Source organism: Semicossyphus pulcher, unplaced genomic scaffold (assembly GCF_022749685.1).
Source record: "Semicossyphus pulcher isolate SPU_LCO1_2020_fin unplaced genomic scaffold, fSemPul1.0.p SCAF_5, whole genome shotgun sequence".
Lineage (NCBI taxonomy): Eukaryota > Metazoa > Chordata > Actinopteri > Labriformes > Labridae > Semicossyphus > Semicossyphus pulcher.
The window spans coordinates 16,737,570-16,761,334 of NW_027211726.1; the positions used below are offsets into that span (position 1 = coordinate 16,737,570).

Consider the following 23,765-nt stretch of genomic DNA (forward strand, 5'->3'; position numbering starts at 1 on the left):
TAGAGGAGAGGAGAGAGGGATGGTGAGGAGGAGAGAGACAGTGATTCACACCTGCACCATCTCAGAGAGGCGGGTGAGAATTATGTTTCCTGCAGGTGTCCAAGAGGGAGGCGGGGGGGACACGTCCAGACTTCACACAGGTGTGTTATCTCATAGGACTAACAGACAACACCCATCACACAATCTGAGCTGTGGAAGTAAATACACACGCACACACACACACACACAGATTATTCTGACTATGTGTGAGACCAGTGACTTCCTATGTGAGACACGTCCTGTTAGAGTGAGGTGTAGTGCAGGTTTGTGGTTGACTCAGAGGAAATCAGTGGTCATACTGGTGCAGCCCAGAGAAAGAGGGGAGGCATGGAGGGAGAATTGGTTTTTAGAGAGATTACTGCTGTGTGTGCGTGTGTCACTGTCCTGTGAAAACCCCACATCTCATGTCAGCTGAACATAAAAAGGAAACAGCCCTGGTTTGCCTCGTAACAGGGTTTAAGTGGCAACACCTAATTCTTAAGTTAAACTGAACACTCAAAAATCGCAAAACTTGGAGAAATGATTTTCATTGGGCAGACAATATGTGTATACAATTGTATACAAGTTGATACAAGATAGAAAGAGATAATGAACACAGATGATGACAAAAAGGTTAAATACATCCAATATTTAATATATTGGATGAAAAACGGGAGTTATAAAAGCAATATCGCACAAGAGGGTCTGCTGTTTTACTGAATATCAGCACGGATGTAATTTAGTCATAGGCTGGAGGCCGCAGGCTGAGTGCCAAAAATATTCACAGCTGATATATAAGTACAACAGCACAAAATGGAGTGTGATATTGCATTTATACAATAATAATAGCAAACAGTAAGCAGCAACAGATAAGTATGTTTTTGTTTATTTAATCATTTGTTGGGCTCCACCAACTCAGCTAGTTCCACTACTTGACTAGAAATGGACACATGTTACTGCAGACCAGATGCTTTATATAATGAACTTTTATCTGTACCATTATCGTGCAACCAGTGATATGGGTCTGGTAACAGTTGCTTTGGTGACGTGTGTGATTCAGAGGTACCAACCTGATCAATCTAGTCAAAGATTTCTGTATTCAGAACACCTGAAGCAGAGTGGTACACATAGTTAAAAATCCCAGTGCTGTTATACTCTATATTAGCACGAATGGAATGTCTTTTGTCCAATCAAATTGCTTGGAACGACCTAACTGTTCTTTTAGTCTTCAAATCCCTAACCCCCTCCTAATATCTTCACAAACATACTGTATCTACAGCTGACACTACCAGAAGACTCTATGGAAACTCTATGTGTTGAACAGATATGGCCTCACTTGACATTGGCGGCGTCATTGCGATTAACGGGACACATTCAACACTGAGCTGCCAGCCACAGCAGAGTCAGAATGAGAAGGGCATGGAGCTATTCAAAGAACTGAGATAATTAATTTGACTTTTGATGAAAGATTGTTAATTACCGTGCAATGCTGCGAGAAGCAGGGGCACAGGAGCTCAAATTGTGTTGCATGCAGATGGAAGAACACATTTTATCATAAGCGTACTAAAATGTATGTGCTCATGCTAAAACGCACACAGTGTTTCCTCTATCTGGGTCATTGCTGTCATATCTATTTTATTGAATATTATCATGTATAAGCTTCAGATATAATTTTTATGGCTGTTAATGACTACAACTATTAGATGACTGTGTATGCCGACAACATACATGAATTCCTGCTGCTCTTACTTACATGGTCCTAAAGTTTGTTGTTTTCTAAATATTGTATTTTATTTCTTTGTATCTTGATTTTCTTGGCTAAAATGATAGAAATAAGTTATTTTATCAAAATAAAACTCTAGGAAAGTCACATTTTATGGATTTTCTTGTACCTGTCTTTCCAAATAAAGCAATTAAACACATTTGACAATTCAACAACAGCATAATAATAAACGTTTTTAGATTGCTGCTGCATTTATTGAAAAAAACTTGAGCTGTATTTTTATTAAATGGTGTAGGTAACTAGCAGACATATTTCAGTTTAATACATATGAATTTAGCTGTTTTAGTCCAACAGTCTGAGTAACAGAGAGAATTGAAAAAAAGTGTTGCAATAGTCCCCGGTCTCCCCTACTTTTCAGTGAAAAGCACGTGTTAACCAAAGAAGAGTTACTGGGAAGCCATGCATTATTAACCTATTCCTCCTCTTTTCTGTGCATTGTATTTCTATGCTGGAATATTATACTACATAACCCTGGGTTTGAGGTGTGGTAATCAGATAAACAACAATTATTGTTTATGTGTGCAGTTACTCAATACAGCATCCTCATCAAATTAAAGGCCATACAGGTGTTTTCGGTTACTTTCCCAAATTTGATTGAAATGTGGCTCACATTCCTGTCAGTTATTAAGAACTTCTAGTCATGGGGCAATTTCTTCTCATAGGCAGTTGACTAGTAAAGCACAGGTGTTACTTATAACATTAACGATGGCTCTGTTCTATCCCTGTGTCCCAGTAAGCTTGTCATGGTTTATGACAGTGAGCTAGCACAGTACCAGGACCCTTAACCAGCTAAATGGAATTCAGCCATCATTATTTGATTTTATATTTACACCTACATTAACATGCCAGAATTTTGCTGTGAAAGAAACTTTTTGCCACAAAATGATCTTGTGACTATAGGGAGATTTGAGGCAGGTGCCAGTCGTGCTTGTAGTTTAAGAAGGACCTTTAATGCATGAACTTTATGTGAGTATTTCTGTTCTATGAAACTACATACTTCTAATCCACAACACCTCATATGTGCTACTCCTGTACATTTGACTGAAAGCTTTACTTTACAGATTACAATTTGTCATCCCGTTGTTTCCAGGAAAAACAATACTTCTCCAAATGTGGTAATTTTTAATTTTTCTAATAACATGCAGGATTAATACTTCCCCATCTAGGTTGAGAAAATTCTCCAACTTCTTAAGCTAAATAAACTATTAAATCTCTATTTGGATTAGTTGGGAAATGCATTGTAACAAAGCTGAAATCAGGGCTGTTTTTCTCTGCTTATTGAGACTGGACCTAGTTAGAGATATGTGGCTCTCACAAGACAATGACTCTTCTAACATATGATCTAACAGAATATGATACATTTACCTAAATGTATATAAGGACACTACAATAAGCTCAATCTTAAACATCTACAGCAGCCTTTATTGTAACAGGTTGAGATTAAAGGCATTTATTCTATAATTGTATTTAATACCTGCTTCAGTATGTGGTTTTCTGTTAAAAAAAGTGCTGTATATACCTGTGAGATGGAGTAATTAAAATACAAACACTTGAGAAAAGTACGTCACTGGTTCACTAAATGCATGCTACTTAGTTATTTTACACCATTGCACGAATTATGCTACATTTCAAGAGTAAAAATGGTGTATAAACTGATTACAAAGGAGGAACAGGGATTAGGCTGGTTGCATAAGAGCGCCCTCAAGCTGTGGATGTTTACAACTACAGCAAAGATATTTCGGTCTTGATGTTTAACTCGCACTCTAGTCTGTCTGCAGCCCTGTCTACAACACCTGCAGTAACAGTGGTGAAATATGTATTTAGAACCTGCACGTAAGTAAAAGTAGAATTACAAAAAATATAATTATATTTTCTGTCACAAAGCTGCCACTTTTATATATTAAACAACAACTGGATCTTAAAACATGATTTTGGAAAATACTTGACTGAAAAGATGTCATTACAAAAGAGTATTCCTGCACAGGCAGATGCGACGTTAAGGACAACTTGATAATAAGCAAGAATTTGTAACTGAAGCTGATTATATCTTTTGTATAAAAATCATGCAATCAAATGTTAAATAAATGCAGTACAGTTAAACATCCTTAATGTCCCTCAGACATGTAAAGTATAGAACTGGGGATAAATGGGAGATCTTTCAAGTAAAGTGCCCCAAAATTGCTTTATACCTGAATAAATGTACATTGTCATAGTCCACCACACAATGATACAGACACTCATTTCTAGACCTTTATTAAACCAGATGTTTTAGTTGAAAACAGTCATGTACTGTGCGATTGTGTATATTAAACAGCACAAAACTGAAAAGTACTTGAGTGTAGCTGTACCTCAACTACAGCACATAGTTGCATTGCTTTTTTTTATGTCAGCAAAGAAGTAGCACTTGTTCCATAACATAATCAGTTTAGCCTGCATAATGCAGCAGTAACATAAAGGATGTTTTTTTAGTGTCTGCAGGTTGAAGCCTTAATGTGACAGAGTCACTCATCTCAAGTATATAAAATATCTTTGATCCTGGATCTGGCGTTAACAGATGCGAGTGTTTCCTTCCCTTAATCAGTCCCGCAGGTTCGTGTCAGGTCACGCCTTGATGCTGTTGTAACCCGTGACTGCCACGGGGTAAAAGCTCAAATACAGACCCACCCTTGTCGCTATTCCCCAAAATCTCTGCAAGACCACCACAATCAAAACAAATCGACCACGCGTGCTTTTCCCGCAGCAATGACGTCACGTAAACCCTCCCCTTTCCCCGCAAGTAAACAGAAAACGTTAAGGAAAAACGTCCATGTCAGTCGCCATACGTGGGCTTGATGCGGAGATATGCTGTAGGAAGTGAAAGCAGGCGATATTTTCTCGTTTTTCTTGTTTTGTAAGCAAACTTGTGATATCTGGGGGCCAGCTGATTCGCACTGGAGCGATGAAGGGAGAGGCGGAAGTGAAGTCACTTGACAGACCGTCCATGTTATTATTGTTATTTTGGTAGCCCTGCGATGAGACGGGCTGGGGAGCCGTTGGTCTCCGAGACAACGAGCGTTGACGTTACCGCAGGCCGACCCGGACCGACACCACCACCCTCACTGACCCGGAGACAGGAGCCTCGCTGACGGCTGGGGGGTGGGGAGGGCGGGTGTGAGGACCCAGCTCCAGCTCCAGCTCGGCTCCTACACCACACTCCGGCCGACCAAAAATAAAACGGCGACAAAAACAATAACGGTGTTCGTCAAACGGCTCGACTGGTGTCTGCGCGGTTGGTAACAGGGACGTGCCGCCGCAGACATGAACGGTATCACCAAGGGCCGGTTCGAGGTATGACAGAGGGAGTGGACCACCAACGGTTAAACTGTTTGTTTCTAGTAGACGTGGGAGTCGAGGGCTTGTATAAGCGAAGTATGTTTGTGTATGTGTGTCTGTGTGGTCGACCGTGCTCCTAATTTTTACATGCAGCCAGGAGACGAGGCGTTTTGTTGGTCAAGGGTAATCCGAAATCCTGTTATTGTCCTGCCGCACCAGTAGGCAGCGACAACATGGAGCTCAGGACTGCGGGACACAGGAGGGCTGTGGCTGAGGAGAGTCAATACATCAGGGCCGAGGCTGGCTGGCTGGCTGGCACTGTCGCTGTCGCCTGAGGTTACAGGGTTTCGGGTGGGGGGAGGACTGGGGCTGCAGATGGAGATTTGTAAAACAACAAGTGTAGCAACATTCAATTAGTCATCATGGCAGAAAACACTGCAAAACCTGTGACACCTCCTGTGATACCTGTGAATGACAGGTGCCACTAAGAGACATTGGCACGCCACAGATGGTCCTCCTGTGTTCAAGATTTAGCAGTATTATAACATGAAGGGTATATGTTGCCTTTGTTTATTCACACACTCTCCTTTTTTCAATGCAAATATTGCAGGAAAGTGGTAAACACACACCTTTTCATAGGTATAATGGCTCCGTCTTTAACTACATTTGTATAAGTACTCAAATTCTCTTCTATTCAAATTTTAGCACAGATGTGTTGACAGCTAAATGTAAGGAAAGTGCCAGAAGTAAACTAAATCTAATGTTAAATGACTGTAGGTTTCCATTGATGCATTACTGTGCATTATATGTAGTAGCTATGTTTAATGCTGGAAGTGAAACTCGCTATTTCATATACTGTTGTGTAGTATAATCTATAACAATACATCATACTCTAAAATATGATTACTGTCTTTATATTTAAATCCATATTTTCAAAGTAACCAGTCACTACAGCTGCCATTTGTCTACAATATTTGCCTCTGAAATGTAGCCAAGTTGGTATATAACGTAGCTTGTAAGTGTACCTCAAAAAGCCTCCAGTATTTCTCTAAATGTTCCAAAATGCAAATCCCTGCTTAATACCTGTGGTATGATAATTATCATGTTTTGCTGTGTCAACGTTTTTCCTCGTAATTGTGTTCAAACAGCAAATCAGCTCTGGTCCGACTGGTCCCCTGTGCTGTGAGCATTGTTTCTCTGGAATATCATCCACACATTGTTGAGATTCTTTCAGGTTTGACTTGATGGTACTTGACTTTCAGCGTCAGGTGTGCAGACGGTGTGAGCCTGCCAGTATCGTGAACGTATGTGTCTACAATGAGTGAGTGAGTGAGTGAGAACAGAAGGTGCCGGTGTTTGTTGCCATGTCTGTGGATTTCTCAACAGAGCTGTAAGCTTCTTATACGCAGATGAAAACCATTGTATGGTGGGAAACAAGCTCCTGTGTGGGGGTAATAGAGGGTTGACTAATAGCCTAACACCTGAGATGATGCTTTATAATGAACACCTGACACAAGCCCTTTGTAGTTGCATTACAGGCCAGAAATTGAAAACGTATCTAATTTCAAGTTTACTCTCTAAAGTGGATCCAAGCACGTTCAAAAAACCAGATCTGCACCCCGTTCTGCACTGTCTAGGAATAGGAGTATGACAGTAGCGAGGAACTCCCTGCTTGGGAATGCTGCTCTGCTGGCACAGGGAACGAGGGCACCAGAACGCTGAGGTGATAACTTTAATGAAGTGTGTGCAGCAGCGATTGCTTTGAACCTTGCTGTCACAATGTCATAACTATGGCTGAGATTACACACCACATACTGCTCATAGCATTCCACCTGGTGACCTCTTCCATGAGACTATGAAGCCTGAGGGCCTTTGTGTTTGTGTCAGCTTTTTGACTTCATACATCGTGCTTCATATCACATTAACATCCATACAGATATTATTTACTTTAAAGATTGATCATTTTGTTTATATTGCTAGTATATATTGATCGCTCAAGGTAACATTGCGAGTTTAGTTTACAAAAATGTTCATTTCAGTAATATCAGATTTGCAACAATTACGACAGAAATTTAATACCCTGCTTTTTGATAATCAGCTGATTATTAAGCCTTATAATTTCATAGTTTCAGCTTAAAAATTGTGAGACTTTGCTTCTTTTATCTTCTCATATTCGGTAGTAAACAAAATATCTTTGGGTTTTGGGCTATTGGTTGAACAACCAAGATATTTGATGACCTCACTTTGGAGTTAAGGAAATTAAGCATGTCCTTTTTCACAATTTATAATGTTATATAGACTAAACAATGAATGAGTAATCAAGAGATTAATAAGTAACGAGAATAATCTCTGAAAGAGGCTTGAATTTGCAGATATGTGGTATTTTTCCACTGATAAACAACAACTCAAAAAAGCATTTAGTTTCATTGGCTAATGAATTATTAAATTAATTTGAGCAGTAATCTGAAATATTAGGAAGTGATTATGAATTTATGTTTCATTACACAATGAATTATAGGCTTCAGTAGGTAATTTAAAGCACATCATGAGTGGATTATTTACCCTCTGTTCTTTCTTACATAAAGCCCACTAGGTTTGTCTGGATTGTGTGCAACTGTGCCGAGGGAGAGGTCAAAGGTCAGTGATGTGTTACAGAGGTGGTTTGGAATTAAGTCTAAATTTAGTCCTAAATCCTAAGCCACCTCTGGCTTTAGAGAGACACTGACTTCATGTACTGTAGGCCTTTGAATGTTGACAGGTCCAGCCCTCCTCCTACCCTCCAGTACCCACACAGCATTGTACTATTAAGGTCAATTTTACTTCCAGTTTACTCAATTGACACAGCTCTAAATATAACCGCAGCTGAAAGCCACATGATGATGATAAAGGCTTTATTTTAAAGTGCTTATTCAGAGATTTCATTAAGCTTCCCATAGAGGCAGTTGGGCCCAACCCTTATGGGCAGATTGGGAAAATGTGTTATTCAATACAGGGGTATGTGGGAGCCACTGATGGAAAACAGTTTAACTATATCCTGGAGCTATTATTGGATATCGTTTCAGATCTGTTTTTTTAACCACTTTGTTTTCTGTCTTATTACCTGAGACTGGATGTTAAAATTCAAACCGGCTCAGTTAATTATTTGCTGGACCCTGACTGGACCACCTCCTTCTCTTTTGCTTTTCACCCCACTTCCTCTTGAATGGCCTTTACTTCCCCTGTCTCTACTCACTGTCTGACTTTTAAGACATATTTTTCTGTTTATTTTCCACAATTCCTGTGTTTGTCTCTCCCTCTTACTTCCTCCTGCTCCCCCTCTCCTTCCTCTTTCCCCCATCTTCCCTCTCCTTCATTGCTTTCTCTTTCGAGGTGTTGTCATGAGGTTTCCAAAATCAACCTTTGCTCCTCCTGTGCCTTCCCGAGCTCCCCTTTGTGCTTTCACATTTTCTGTGTATGCGCGTGACACAGCAGGGAGTCCCCCTCATTAGATACAGTTTCTGAGGAGTGTATCACCGACAGGCCCTGCGAATGTGGGTGTTTGCCGTAATTTAAATTCATGGCTGAATGCAACCCACCTGATCTAGAATGTTCTGCCTCTGTTCCTCGCACAGAGAGGTCTGACTGGAATCACCTGCGAGTGTGTACTTCTGAGTGTGTGTGTTTGTGTGTGTCCCACTCAGCAGATGGCCAGACATCCAGCGAGTAGACTAATTGAGATAAGCATGCCAACAAGCTGACCAGGCTAACAGAATTATAAGCTTGTAAGGAGGGGACGTGGAAAGCCAAACGCAGCTCTGGCTTGTTTATTAGCATGGCTTAAGGAAGTGATAGCTCCTTTTTCTTGCTGGTAACTGTAAAGGTAATGTGAGGTTCTGTTAATATGTAAGGATAGGGTCACATTTTTTCATGTCTGTCATACACCATCCCTCACATGCTCATTAAAAGCGTTGTTGTTTGACGTAACCTTTTCTTGTATATAACAGCTTCATAGAGGCCCCTTTCTTAATGTTTTCAATGCAGGCTTTAGAGGACAACACGTCCTTTTTCAATGCCAAAATTATTTCTTAAGTCAAGCTTTAGCTTTAACAAAAGGCTTTAACAGCAAGGGCTAGAAAAACCAAATGGGTATCTATAAAAGTTACAGTCAGTGTTTCATTAGAAAATAAGACAGACTAAGTGGAGGATGATTTGATTTGTCTAACTCCACAGAGGCCTCAAATAACTGCAGCTTCACCTGAACTGAACTTTGCTTAGAGTCCCACCCACTTGCACTGAAATTGCTTTAAAGTTCCCATGAAATCAAAATAGATTTTAATGTTTGTTTATCACGTATGCCTTGCATTGAATCTCATTTATATGCTTATATCTGGCCCAAATGACAAAGGAGTGGCTTCTTAAGGGCATTTTAGAGTTTTTATTTAAAATTTGATGACTCATCCTGAACTCGGAGGGCATTAGTAATTTTGCATCTGCTGAAACCTTTTCATGATTTTTTATGTTTCTTCACTATGACTATAAATTCTTTTAGTTACTGTCCAGAGCGCTGGAGCTACGAACTAGCTAGCTGGTTAGTATCACACGCTTGCTAACCTTTCCCTTCATGCTCTTCTCCTGGAGTTTCAAATCGCCCTAAAGATTTTTTGGGGCAATTATGCCTTTATTGAGAGAGAGAGAGAGAGAGAGAGAGAGAGAGAGAGAGAGAGAGGACAGTGGAAATTGTCGGAAACAGGGTGGAGAGAGTGGGGATGACACGCGGCAAAGGGCGGAGGGTAGAAGTCAAGCCCGGGGTCGCCGCATCAAGGACTGTAGCCTCTATATGGGATGTGCAATTTAACTGCTTTTTATTTAAAATGTGATGACTCATCCTGCACTCGGGGCGCATTACTAATTTTGCATCTACTGAAACTCTTTCATTAATTTTTACGTTTCTTCACTATGACTATAAATTCTTCCAGTTACTGTCCAGAGCGCGGGACCTACGAGCTAGCTAGCTGGTTAGCATCATCACATGCTTGCTAACCCTTCCCTTCCTTCTGTTCTCCTGGAGTTTTAATTCGCCCAAAAGATATTTTTTGGGCCTTTTATGCTTTTATTGACAGAGAGAGGACAGTGGATAGTGTTGGAAACGGGGGTAGAGAGAGTGAGGATGACACACGGCAAAGGGCCGAGGGTGGGAGTTGAGCCCGGGGTTGCTGCATCGAGGACTGTAGCCTCTGTATACAGGAAGCGCGATTTAACCGCTGAGCTAAAGCGGCACCCCTTTTTATTTAATATTTGATGATTCATCCTGCACTTGGGGGGAATACTAATTTTGCATCTACCCTTTATTAAATGTGTATGTTTCTTGACCATGACTATGAATCCGATTACTGTCCAGAGCACGGAACCTACGAGCTAGCTAGCTAGCTAGCTCACTCGCTTGATAATACTTCCCTTACTGCTGTTCTCCTGGAGTTTCAATTTTCCCCAAATTTTCTCCATCATAATGGAGATTCATAATATGCCCATACACTACATTTATTCTATGTATTATCAATTGTTTTTGATGATGTTTTTATATCACACGGTTATTTCAAATAAATGTCTGTTGGGTCTAAAGAGGGAGTGAGAGAAACAAGCATACAAGCAGACAGACTGACAGAAATCATGGCAAGGGTCAGCTCTCTGTGCGAGTAGAATAAAACAAAGGGGCAAGATGGCTCATTTCCTGACGCTTTTTTTAGTAAGTCAACAAGCTTGCATTAGGCTAATGTTAGCCTGGTGTGTCGCAGCGTTTTCAACTGCTGGCATTAAGGGTCCTCACAATGTTCAATGATGATGCACACCAGGCTGCGGTAAATACCCAAAAAATATCCTTAACAAGTTCTTCCTAGTGTTTAATTTAACAGGAAAACATGTAAATACATGAAATGAAACAGCACTCCGCCAGCTGTATCACAGGAACTTTAGAAAGGAAACTTTTTGAGGCTGCTATGGACAAAAGGGATAATTAAAACCAACAGAAGTGCTTTTAATGTTCATATGGGAAAATGAGGATTGTTTTAAGACTAACTTGAAAAATTTAAAGTTGTCCTTTAAACATATTTTTAATGGTCAAAACAATTAATACAGTCCCCAAGTAATGGTGCTCTGTGCTTTCTGTCGCCATTGTTGCAGCTTCTTCTGTCTTAATGTTGTTTATCTTGTGTCTCGGCAGGTGTTCTCAAACAGCGATGAAGCCCCCATTAACAAGAAGCTCCCCAAAGAGCTTCTTCTTAGGTAAGATTAACACACACACTCACACACACACACACACAAAACAACATACCAGGGGACAAGGACTTAGGTCAGGGTAACTCATTAGCTGAGGCAGCCTTGAGCAGTAATGTGTAGGAGTGTGCGCTTTTGTCAGTGTGTGTTTGTTTTGTCACTAGTCGTGTTTGTACAGTGTAGGTGTGGTGATGTATGTTGGCCAGTTTAAAATGAGGTTCTGTTAACTGTGTGACCTACAGACCAATATTTTGTCCCAGATGACCCATAAATCTGACATCACACCCGTGTCCACCCTCCACACTGATTTATGTGTGTGTTTGTGTGTGTGTGTGTGTGTGTGCAGGCAGCTCTGCAGACACTTTAGGTGGTCTGCGTCTTTGTGTGTGTGTTTGTGTGTGAAATGCTCCTGGGCCTATACAAACTGTATGTGTGTGCGTGCGCGTGTGTGTGCTATAAATAGCTTGTCCTAGCTAGTGGGGAATTCCGCAGTGCTGTGCTCCTCTGCTGCTCCAGCTGTGCACCACCGAGACTTCCAGTACACCCATTACCACCAGCACTACTTTCACTGGTGGATTAAAAAGATACATACTCACTTCACCCACAAGCGACATCACATGATCTCCTGTCACACTCGTTGTTATAGCAGTACATCTGTTTTTTTAAACCATGAAAAGTGGGCTGACAGGAGCTTCTTTTTTTGCATTTATAATGATGTTATGCCCTGTTACCATGGTACACTGCCAGGGACATTATGTTGTTCCAGGTGTGTTTGTTTACTGCAGGTATAACTCTGTGAATAGACAGTTTGAACACTGCAATCACATACAGGAAAAAAATTACACTACTTTTATAACTCGACATTTATTAGGAGTATTAAGTCATTCAGATAAATAAATACAAAGAAAAGCATCAAATCTATACATTTGAGAAGTTAGTTGAGAAGCAAATGTTTATGTGAAAACAAGCTGATTTAATTAAACAATCTGAGAGCTTTATAAGAGATTCTTTGGTTAGTGCAAACAATGAGCCTTTGATACACACCGATCAGCCATAACATTATGACCACTGACAGGTGAAGTGAATAACATTGATCATCCCGTTACAATGGCACCTGTCAGTGGGTGAAGAGGAACTATTTATCCTTGAAGTTGATGTGTTGGAAGCAGGAAAAATGGGCGCGCGTAAGGATGTGAGCGACTTTGACAAGGGCCAAATTGTGATGGCTAGACGACCGTGTCAGAGCATCTCTAAAACTGCAGCTCTTGTGGGGTGTTCCTGGTCTGCGGGGGTCAGTACCTACCAAACGTGGTCCAAGGAAATAACTGGTGAACCAGCGACAGGGTCATGGGTGGCCAAGGCTAGACAAGGCAAGCCTGTGGAGGCGGTGTGACGCTTTGGGCAATGTCCTGCCATTTGACACGTACCATCTCCTTAAACATTGTACGAGACCAAGTACACCTCTTTATGGAAACAGTATTCCCTAATGGCAGTGGCCTCTTCAGTAGGATAATGCGCCCTGCCACACTGCAAACATGGTTCAGGAATGGTTTGAGGAACACGACGAGTTCAAGGTGTTGACTCGGCCTCCAAATTCCCCAGATCTCAATCCAATCAAGCATCTGTGGGATGTGCTGGACAAACAAGTCCAATCCATGGAGGCCCCACCTCGCAACTTACAGGACTTAAAGGATCTGCTGCTAACCTCTTGATGCCAGATACCTCAGCACACCCTCAGAGGTCTAGTGGAGTCCATGCCTCGACGGGTCAGGGCTGTTTTGGTGGCAAAAAGGGGGAGCTACACAATATTAGGCAGGTGGTCATAATGTTTTGGCTGATTGATGTGTAGTGATAATTTTAGGGATCACCCGCCAAAAAAGGTGTGTAACTTCTGGAGTAGATCATACATTGATTGGGCGATTTGTGGGCAATTATATCAGCAGAGGAATTCTTGCTAACTGATCTGTAAAAGTCTGAATTAATGTTCTCTTTAGCTTATATGTTTTTGTTGAATGTATCACTGTGAGGGAGCCCGAGTACCTGGCTTGCTTCTGGCTCGCTTGTGCGCTCGTCTGCCTCTCAGGTGCTGCATCGTAAACAGCTGTTATCTAGGCCAGTGCAGCAGATATAAACTGTGAAAAGCTGTGATTTAGAAGAACCTCGTCTGACAGGCTGACGAGCCGTGGAGAGAGTTCACAGTCGTTCAGGGTCTCCTTACACAGAAGCACTGACTCAGCACCCTCCCCTACCACCACCCAAATTCATTTCTAACCGGAGTTACTATGGCAACAAGACCTAGACTAAAGGCTGGACTCTCTTATCTAGCCATGCTCGAAAGGCCAGGTGAACATTTTGTCAACAAATGGGGATGTTCTCCACGTCGGAAAGAATAGCTGGATTTGACAGAGAAATCGGAGGCTGCTAACTTGTTTTCAGTCTGTGTTTAAAAGCTTTATTGTGTAAAGTGAAAACATACTCATGCTCTGAATTTGACTCTGTTATATCACCACCTCCCCTTTCTGTGGTCCATGTTAGCGATACAGCTGTATTAGTACGCAGTATCAGAACCTTTTCTCAACTATAACGCTCTTATTTTGAAATTCAGATGTCAAAAGAGGTTAACCGGAGTCAAAAAAGGGCCTCACCGGATCAGATTGACTGATTGCTTCCCTGCGAGTGTGATTAACAGAATTCTCCTGTGATTGGTTAAAAGGCCGCTCGCTCACACATAATGGAAAGTCAGATTGTATTTGATTAAAACAGACAGCCAATCAATGATCAGCGCCACAGCCATTAACCAGTTATTAGAAGGGAGATCGATGAGCGCCTGCTTGATTGGTCTGCCTTTCTGGTGGCCTGCGATCACCCCAAGGACTGGAGTGTGTGTGTGGGTGTCTTTGCATCGCTTTGTCCATTATATGCATTGTCCCCTCTGACCTAAGACTCCAGTATAGATTATGCAGACACGTCCCAACATGCCCTGGCCTAACGCACATCAAAACACACAGCCTTTGTCCAGCGGCTATACGTAGGAAACAATGGCCGGCTCCTGTTTCCTGGGGTTAAAAGGACATTCAGACCCCAGCTGCACTCAAAGCTTTGGCAACATGACAATTCTCTGAATACCTCAGATTTTCTATAGATCGACCCTTTAAGGCAGCAACAGACCGCTAAATCACTGAGACGAGATGTACATGTTTGGTTTTACGTCTGTGCGTCCCTCTATATGTTTGTCTGTCTGTCCCATGCTGACCGTGGCCTTGCCTGTCTGAGCGCCAGAGATTACTCATTGGCAGATTAATGGATTGAGCTGACCCAGTAGCCTGCTGCATGCAGCCCTTTGTGGCTGAGCAGGCCCACAGCTCAAACACTGGCTGCCTGTGGGGCTCTCCTGCGACTAACTAAGCATCTGGTTTTTACATACACACAAAAAAAACACATAATAAATCACATAAAATTAAAGATTTTCAAAGTAAAAGTTTAAACTGAGCTCTCGTTTGTCTCTCTTTGTAGAATATTCTCCTATCTCGATGTGGTTACACTCTGTAGGTGTGCCCAAGTATCAAAGGTAAGCCCTCTCTACAACTCCAAACCACCCACAGTGCACTAACACACGCTGTTTTAACAGAGAGCATTGATTATACTCAAAACTACAGTATGGTTAAAATGAATAGCATTACTGAATTCTCTAGAACTGTCTATAAGGTGGTGCCATCTGCTGGTTATGTGCAGGGGGACCTCTGTTTGACACTGCAGCTGAAAGCCGTTTATGAATGAGCTTTCTGTGAATAATAACCAGGGCTCGGCACGTGGACTGTGAATGCAGAGCTGTGGTGGCTGCTTCTCTTTCAACAGCTAGGATATATTTAATGTTACTTCTCTACATCCGCAAAGCACGTTATGCAGGTTTTTCTATGATTCATGTTTAATTTTAGGTTGTGACTTCTGACCGCAGAGCTTCGTTGCAGGTGTTTATCGACTTAAAGTTTCAACCTTTGTAGTGATTTGTCGGCCAAAAAAAGCAGGACAGCGGTCAAAAAAGACTCCAAGATGATGTCTTTAAGTGTCCCTCAGTCCAATACCCCCAAGATATCTGGTTCATAATGACATCCAGCAGAGAAAAGAAGCAAATCCTCACATTAGAGAGGCTCCAGATGGCCTTAAGAAGCGAAAACAGCAGCTGGTGCACCTGCTACTTGCGAACAAAGAAACAGGAAGTGGTCACACTTTACGCTTCTGTACAGTAGAGCTTGACCTGCACTCTTTATGTATTTCCCTTATGTATTATGATAACAATCACCTTCCCTCACATCTGTCTGACACACGTGTCTCTCTGTCCGCACCCTGTCTCAGGCGTGGAACGTCCTGGCCCTCGATGGCAGCAACTGGCAGAAGATCGACTTGTTCAACTTCCAGACAGACATTGAGGTGAGCACTGCGTTAATGAGCGAGAGAACAACATAAGAGTCAAGCTTCTGTGTGTGTGTGTGTGTGTGTGCTTGCCTTTATGTCCTGCATGCGTGTGCCTGTTGAGTAGCATTATCCAGCCCCAAGGCTTAGTGCTGGGTCAGTAGGCTTTGGTGCCGACTGTGACGTCACAGCTGATCCTCGGTCCTCCACCAGCCCAAGTCGTATCACTCTCTCCCTCTCTCTTCCTCTCTGTCCCTGCGTCTCTCAGGGCCGGGTGGTGGAGAACATTTCCAAGCGATGCGGAGGCTTCCTGAGGCAGCTGAGCCTCCGGGGCTGCCTGAGCGTGGGAGATGCCTCCATGAAGTGAGAACGTCTCTTGAGTGTGCTTTAAGTTTTACCCATTATCTTGTTGGTTTGATTACTCTCTTAAGTGATTGTGTAAAGTTTAAGCAGCGTGTGTCTCTGTACTCCCAGGGGACTCTTTGCTTGAAACTGTTCAATTAAATCGCACTTCACTGTGTCCACAAAAACACAAAACTGTTGATTTTTATTGTTTCATGTGAAGAGCTCTATCTCGAAGCACTTGACTTAAAGAGGTACAGGCTGTTCTTTGGAGAGTAACGCTCTTATAAAAGAAAATAAATGCACTGTAGCTGTACAACGACCTCCCAAGGGTCCGGAGATGACTCTGTTAATTGGCTCCTGAGCAGCTCCCAGCATCTGACTTCTTATTTATTCAATGAAGCGACTTTGGAGTAATTCCCCGTCTCCCTCTCTCCTGTTCTCCTGTTTCCCAGGACGTTTGCTCAGAACTGCAGAAACATCGAAGTGTTGAACCTGAACGGCTGCACCAAGATCACAGACAGCACCTGTCTCAGCCTCAGCAAGTTTTGCTCCAAACTCAAACAGCTCGATCTCACCTCCTGTGTGTCCATCAGCAACCACTCCCTCAAGGCCCTCAGGTAGCTGCCGCACACACCGACACTGCCTTAAAGGAAAATGTCAATTCCTCCTCACACACTCTCTACATTGTAGGGATGCACGATATTGGATTTTTTGCCGATATCTTATATGCTGATATTTTCCAACCCTTATAACTTAGGTTATTAACAAAATACCATATTTATTTGTTTGTAACATTTTCTTTTTGTAGGGAATCATCGAGCATTTAGGCAGAATTAAAGCGTTGTTTTATCGGCAGAAAATATCGGCACAAAAATGACATATCTGCCGATGCCGATCTGTCATTTTCAAGCCATAATCTGCAGATACCGATAACATGCCGATAATGTCCTGCTTCTCTACTACATTGTGCTCACTGATTTTTGTTAAACTCTTACGTAGAGCCCAACAGTTAAGGATTATTTCAGATGATTTTGGAGGGAAAAATTAACCAATTACCGATATGGCAGCCAAGAATCGTAACATTACAATACTTTTCTAGTGCAGACAACCACCTGCTCAGCTGTGATGCTCTTTAACATGGACTGGGACTGAGAGTGCATTCTGCTATTTTAAATGACCCCCACTTATGATGTTTTCTGCGTTAGAAGCGCCCACAACCTCAATTACAGAGCGCTTCAGACCGGCGCACTTCCGCTTGCCTTGGTAACGGGCCGCTAAGTCTTTTTGAAATTGCTCTGTATGCGTAATATTTGCTTTTTTAAAGAAAAATTTACAATAAAACATAGAAACAATGGAAAGGGATCGCTTTGCCTCAAGTGAAGGAGTCTTGTTCATGAGTGAGGGTAAAATTGATCGTGAGATTGACAGGCGGATCGGTGCAATGCGGGCGTTGTACCAGACCGTCGTGGTGAAGAGGGAGCTGAGCCTGAAGGCAAAGCTTTAGATTTACCAGTCGATCTACGTTCCAACTCTCATCTATGGTCATGAGCTTTGGGTAGTGACCGAAAGAATGAGATTGCGGATACAATTGGCTGAAGTTTCCTCTGGAGGGTGTCTGGGCTCAGCCTTAGAGATAGGGTAAGGAGCTGGGACATCCGGATGGAGCTCGGAGTAGAGCTGCTACTCCTTTTCATCTACAGGAGTCAGTTGAGGTGGTTCGGGCACCTGATTAGGATGCCTCCTCGGCGCCTCCCTTTGGATGTTTTCAGGGCACGTCCAACTGGGAGGAGACCCCGGGGCAGTCCCAGAGCTCGCGTGAGGGATGGCCCTGGGAATGCCTCGGAATCCCCCAGGAGGAGCTGGAAAACGTTGGGGAGAGGGGTGCCTGGGTCACTTTGCTTAGCCTCCCGGATAAGTGGAAGATAACGGATGGATGGACGGAAAGGGATTGTGTATTGGCATTAGCAGCCACACTAGACCTGGAAATTGTACCCTCAATAAAGCATTAGCTTCTCGTCCTCCATTGTTGTTGACAAAGTTGACATCTGAAGTCCCGCCCCTTCTTGATTTTGATTAGTCGGTGAGGGAGAAGTGACATTGACGAGCGTGGCAGTGTTGAAATATCTTCAACTGAGAGCTGCGTCAGCTGTTGTTTGTTGCTGGGCAGAGGGCGTTGGACACTGAGCCCTGTTAGTAAACACAGACTCTTATACTGTATGTTCTATAAAAGAAGTTGTAATGTGGGTGCTACCTAAAAACATAAATACCGATACAGATGGACCCAAATTGCCTGATACCGTCCAACTGATATCTGGCTCTTCTGTAAAGGAAGTGATAAATGTAAACATAACTTCATTTGTCTTAATCTTCTCTATGTGGTGTGTGTGTGTGTCTGCTCAGCGATGGCTGCAGAATGCTGGAGATGTTGAACCTGTCGTGGTGCGACCAGATCACACGCGATGGAATCGAGGCTCTGGCTAGAGGCTGCAATGGTTTACGAGCGCTGTTCCTCAGAGGCTGCACACAGGTACAGTACTGACAGTGGATACACACACACACACACACACACACACACACTAGGCCAAGAATTTTTTTTTTTTTTCTTAAACTGAACATTTCAAGCCGTCTTTATTAGTATTTTAAGATGATGACCATTCATTCATTAAAGACACTTTTTTTTTAAATCTCAAAACATGTGGAATCAAAACAGTTACCTTTAAATTCCCGGATACCTAAAATAATAAAATAAAGCATGAAGAAATCACACTTCTTTTTAATCTGCCCTCTCCCCCACTTGCTGTAAATGTTCCATCCTGTGGAATTTGGGTTGTTGTCTTAATCTCATTGGTTGTTTTTCTTGTAGATTTAGAGGTTTCTGTCGGACTTCTTTTTCTGCTTCCTCTGTAGAGCCAATATTTTCTTAGGCTGTGTACTCAGCTTGTTTTTGTTTTTTGTAGCCAAAGTCTCGCCTCTGTTTCTTGCTTGGCTGAAATACCATCAAGCTCCTATGACTCATCTTTTGGGAGTAACAGGGGACAGTTTTGACATGTGAACTGATTTAACTCATTGGAAAACACAGTCTCATACATAATTTAGTGATCTAGGTGTTTGTTTATTAATACTGTCTATTTTTTCTATTCTTCCCCAGCTGGATGACGGAGCATTGAAACACCTTCAGAAACACTGCCCAGAACTCACCACCATCAACATGCAGTCTTGCACTGTAGGACAAACATTAGTTTGGGGGATGTGGGGAGAGGACTGATCACAATGCATGAGGGATGTGTCTGTATGCCTCTGTGATTTTGTAATGCGTGCTGTGTGTCTTTTGCCTCCAGCAGATTACAGATGAAGGCTTGGTCAGTCTCTGCCGAGGATGCCACAAGCTACAGATCCTTTGTGTGTCGGGCTGCAGCAACATCACTGATGCCTCGCTCACTGCAATGGGACTCAACTGTCCCCGACTCAAGTGAGGAAAACACACATAAACATGCACCTGTTGTAATGTCTTTCACAAGGAAATCAAGAGCTTGATGCAGTCTCCAAAAAAATATGTGGCCCTGTTCACACCTGGTATAAGCATGTGTCCAGGGTGATTAGATCAGAAGAGGACAGCTCTAAAGCCGCTTTCCCACTGGTCCAAAAAACCCGCTAACACTCGCTAACACCCCGCTTTTTTGCTTAGTGGGAAAGGTTACAACTGGCATTCAGACCCGGGTCAAATTACTCTGCAGTAGAACCGGGTAATTATAGCTCAGCTCCGATCGGCATTGATGGGAGCACAAAACTCGGGTCGACACGCTAATCTCTGCCCCCTTTCCTGCGCCTCCTCCAGCTCCAAATTCTGCCCGTCTCTGTCCAAGCAGCGCTCGAACATCGTTCCAAATTTGTCAGCGCCGAGTTTGATAAACAGACTGAATGAGTAATAGATACAATGAAGACCTAACCACCGTAACATCTTCACTGGCCTCCATGCTGTTTACCAAAGAGTATAATGTAAGTTCTTTGTGCGTACTGTTGTTTACTAACCCTGTCTCCGGTGCGTTTGTGACGTCGGATGGTGACGCAAAAAAGATCGAAAGGAGTATACTCCACTGGCAATGGGAAAAGAGACCATCTGCATTAATTAGTGGGTCTCCCCAGGTCTGAAAAACCTGTGCTAATTTTGGTGGGAAAGGGGTATAAGTACAGCTGTTCACACCTGGCATTCACATGCCTCTCCATATACAAATACAGGGAACAATTGTGATCTGTTCTTACTCCCTGCTCTATATGCAAATAAAAATGTACCATCAACTGATTAAAATCTACCGCCACGCAGATTGCAGCTCAGAGGGAGGAATCTGGTGAATATGGACAGAAAAAAGTCTTCTATTATCACAACAAACAAATTTTACTCTAAGTCCGTAAACTACGATGCATAACGGAGTCTCTGTTACCACTGACAAACAGGCACATAGATCTGCGTTATGAAATGCTGTGTTACTATAATGCATTATGAACTGCTCATCCTGTATTGAAACAATAAAGCACTCTCCCTTACTGAATCAATACAGCTGCAACTTTTCTCGTATTTTCGGCACCCTAAAGCATAAGCATTGTTTTCACCTGCTCGGAATGAAACGAGATATAATAAAGCAAAAGAGTGTCATGCCACACAGTGGATAAGTATTAAATCAGCAACAATCTGTCACTCAACATCGTCAGTAACCTGGAAACAGATAAGATGAGATAATCTTTTATTGATCCCCCGGGGGGAAATTCGGGTGTTGCAGCAGTACAAAGACAAAATAGCAAGTCAGTAAATACAGTATAAAAATAAGAATAGATAAATAAATAAAAATACGAGGTATATACAGCTGTTATACAAGTAGGAGTCAGTGACAAGTTAACGTGACAGTTGTGGGATAAAGTGATATGCATCTAAGATCACCTCCAAATGTGATCTGAAGGATCTAATCGCAGTGAGTCCTCACTGTGACTTGCATTCACACCTGTTCTTGGAGCCGTCCATTTGTGACCGGATCACCAAGGATACTATTTAAATAGGGTCTTTTTCTTTAGCAGTGTAACCACAATCATTAGAGTTAGATTTTATTAAACAGACAAAGTTATAATAGGACAACTCAAGGTCTTAGTAACACACTACGGTTCAACCACACCCCTGAAGTAGCCTTTACAGGTTGTGTTTGTGTCCGCTCAGGATCCTTGAAGCTGCACGCTGCTCCCATGTTACAGACGCTGGGTTCACTGTGCTGGCCAGGGTGAGTTTCTGTCTCATTTTGTTCTTCTTATCAACTCAGCTGCCATATCGCTGAGTTTATTTGAATCGTTTCTGTTTCTCTTCACAGAATTGTCATGAGCTTGAAAAAATGGACCTAGAAGAATGTATTTTGGTAAGACAGTTTGCGTTATTTATTCGCAAAGTTATGCTCAAGGTTTTTGTTTATGTTGAATCTTTGATGTATTTGTCTTGGTAGAGATTAGGTTGCAGGAAACAGAGACATGTAATTGTAGGAATGTCAGGATAATAGAGTTAGCAGACTGATGACCTTGTTGTTTAAACTGGTTTTCACAGAAAGCAGAGAGGGAGAAAGAAAAGAAGTGACAGGAGGAAAACTTGACACAAACATGCAAAACATTATTCTAAAAATGTGTATTACGCCTCAGCTTTCTCTAAGCATGTACGAACAGTATGTTCATCAAGCTGCTCCTCTCCACAGGTGACAGATAACACCCTGGTGCAGCTGTCCATCCACTGCCCTCGCCTGCAAGCACTGGTAAACATTTACAGTTCTCATATTGCCTCGGCCTTCCTCATGCATGCTTAGCTTTCATCCATCTCTCCGTGTGTCTTCCACCCAGTCCCTGTCCCACTGCGAGCTGATCACAGACGACGGCATCAGAGCCCTGAGCAGCAGTACCTGTGGTCAAGAGCGCCTCACTGTGGTGGAGCTGGACAACTGCCCCCTCATTACTGATGTGACCCTCGAGCACCTGAAGAGCTGCCATCGCCTGGAGCGCATCGAGCTCTACGACTGTCAGCAAGTCACCAGGGCGGGCATCAAACGCATCCGGGTCAGTGGAAAGCAGAGGGAGATAAAGGCTGTTTGTAATCACTTAGAATTTGTTTGGAATCAGAGAAAAGCCCATTTCCCACTGGTCAAAAAACCCCACAAACACCCACTAACACTCAGCTTTTTCGCTTAGTGGGAAATGCTACAATAGGCATTCAGACCCGGGTTAAATGACTCTGCAGTAGACCTCGTCTCCGTCCAAGCAGCGCTTGAATATCATCTAAATGAGTAATAGATACAATAAAGACCTAACCACCGAAACATCTTCACTGTTTACTAACCCTGTTTCGGGCGCGTTTGTGATGTCAGACGGTGACGCAGCAGAAAAGAGACCGACAGGAGTGTACTTCACTTGCAAGGGGAAAAGAGACAATCAGCATCTATAAGCAGGTCTTCCCGGGTCTGAAAAACCTGCGTCAATGCGCTAGTTTTGGTGGGAAAGGCATGTCAGATGGACAAACAACTCAAAAAATGTACAATAAATAACAGCAGCCAGTAACCACATGTTGTCACATTCAGATAATCTTTTCTTCAGTTTTCTTCCCTTCAATATCCATGCTTACTTTGTTTAAAGTTGGACAACCACGTTCAACACTTAGCATTAGATTTGATAGTGGGCTAACCTTTAACTCTGTCACACTCAGTGCAAGCACGCCTCAAAGTCTGTGAGTCCATGAGTTTAGAGATTGGGATTTGGGCCTATGACTTCTTACAGTCTTTGTGCTAAGATAAGCTAACCATGTGCTTGCTCCTTGTATTTAACGTGGGAACTTCTCATCTAACTCTCCGTAAGAACTCAGATAAGTGGGGCCGCTGGTTTCGCTTGGTTGGTGGAGCAGGCGTCCCGAGTGCAGGGGCTGCAGTCCTCAGCGCAATGGTTCGACTCAAGGCCTGCCGATCGTTTGGTGCATGTCGTCCTGCACTTTCTCCTCCCATCATTTCCTGTGTCTCTTCAGCTGTCCTATAGATGAAGGCAAAAGCCAAAAAATAATAATAAAAAAACAAACAAAAAAACTACTGTGTATTACCTTAACATCAAATTATACCTTAAGGGGTAAATAAAGCAGATAACTGGGAACAGAAATGCATCCTGATAATGTTTTTTGTGTTATAACTTTGTATACTGATGTATTAACACATCTCATCCCCACACAGGCCCACCTTCCAGAGATCAAGGTCCACGCCTACTTTGCCCCTGTGACACCTCCTCCCTCTGTACATGGAGGTGGCCAGCGTCTGTGCCGCTGCTGCATCATCCTCTGACAGTGGAGGGCCAGGGGGGGCCACCTCTGTCTACAGGTCCTGCTGCTCTGATCTGGGCTGAAATGATAGGGTTTGGGGTGGGGGGCTGGGGTTAGGTGAAGGGGAGAGGAGGGGCTGGACCCACTCACTGCTCCTGATCACTGATCACTACATAGACTGATCGCCACTGATCCCTGATCAGCTGAACCCGCCCCTCCTCTCTCCTCTTCCTCTCCAATCAGCATGGCAGCGGCCCCCGGGTTTGGGGGTGGAGGGGTGGAGGGAAAGAAGGCGGATGGATGGACTCTCTCTTTTTCTCTTCGGTCTCA

The 23,765-nt window shown here is 42.9% G+C and overlaps 1 protein-coding gene across 2 annotated transcripts; it reads left to right on the plus strand.

Moving 5' to 3' along the window:
* Positions 1-4,628: 4,628 nt before the first annotated feature.
* Positions 4,629-23,519, plus strand: fbxl2 (F-box and leucine-rich repeat protein 2). 2 transcript variants are annotated; one of them, XM_069681633.1, is made up of 14 exons: positions 4,629-5,128; positions 11,310-11,371; positions 14,876-14,930; positions 15,716-15,790; positions 16,041-16,135; positions 16,570-16,734; positions 18,518-18,644; positions 19,266-19,340; positions 19,456-19,586; positions 21,321-21,381; positions 21,469-21,513; positions 21,841-21,897; positions 21,983-22,195; positions 23,350-23,519. In XM_069681633.1, the coding sequence occupies exons 1-14, from the start codon at positions 5,099-5,101 to the stop codon at positions 23,455-23,457; spliced, it is 1,299 nt and encodes a 432-aa protein (XP_069537734.1). In that variant the 5' UTR covers positions 4,629-5,098; the 3' UTR covers positions 23,458-23,519. The 2 variants fall into 2 exon arrangements, with proteins under 2 accessions (XP_069537734.1, XP_069537735.1); XM_069681634.1 differs by having other exon boundaries at positions 19,459-19,586.
* The last annotated feature ends 246 nt before the right edge of the window (positions 23,520-23,765 follow it).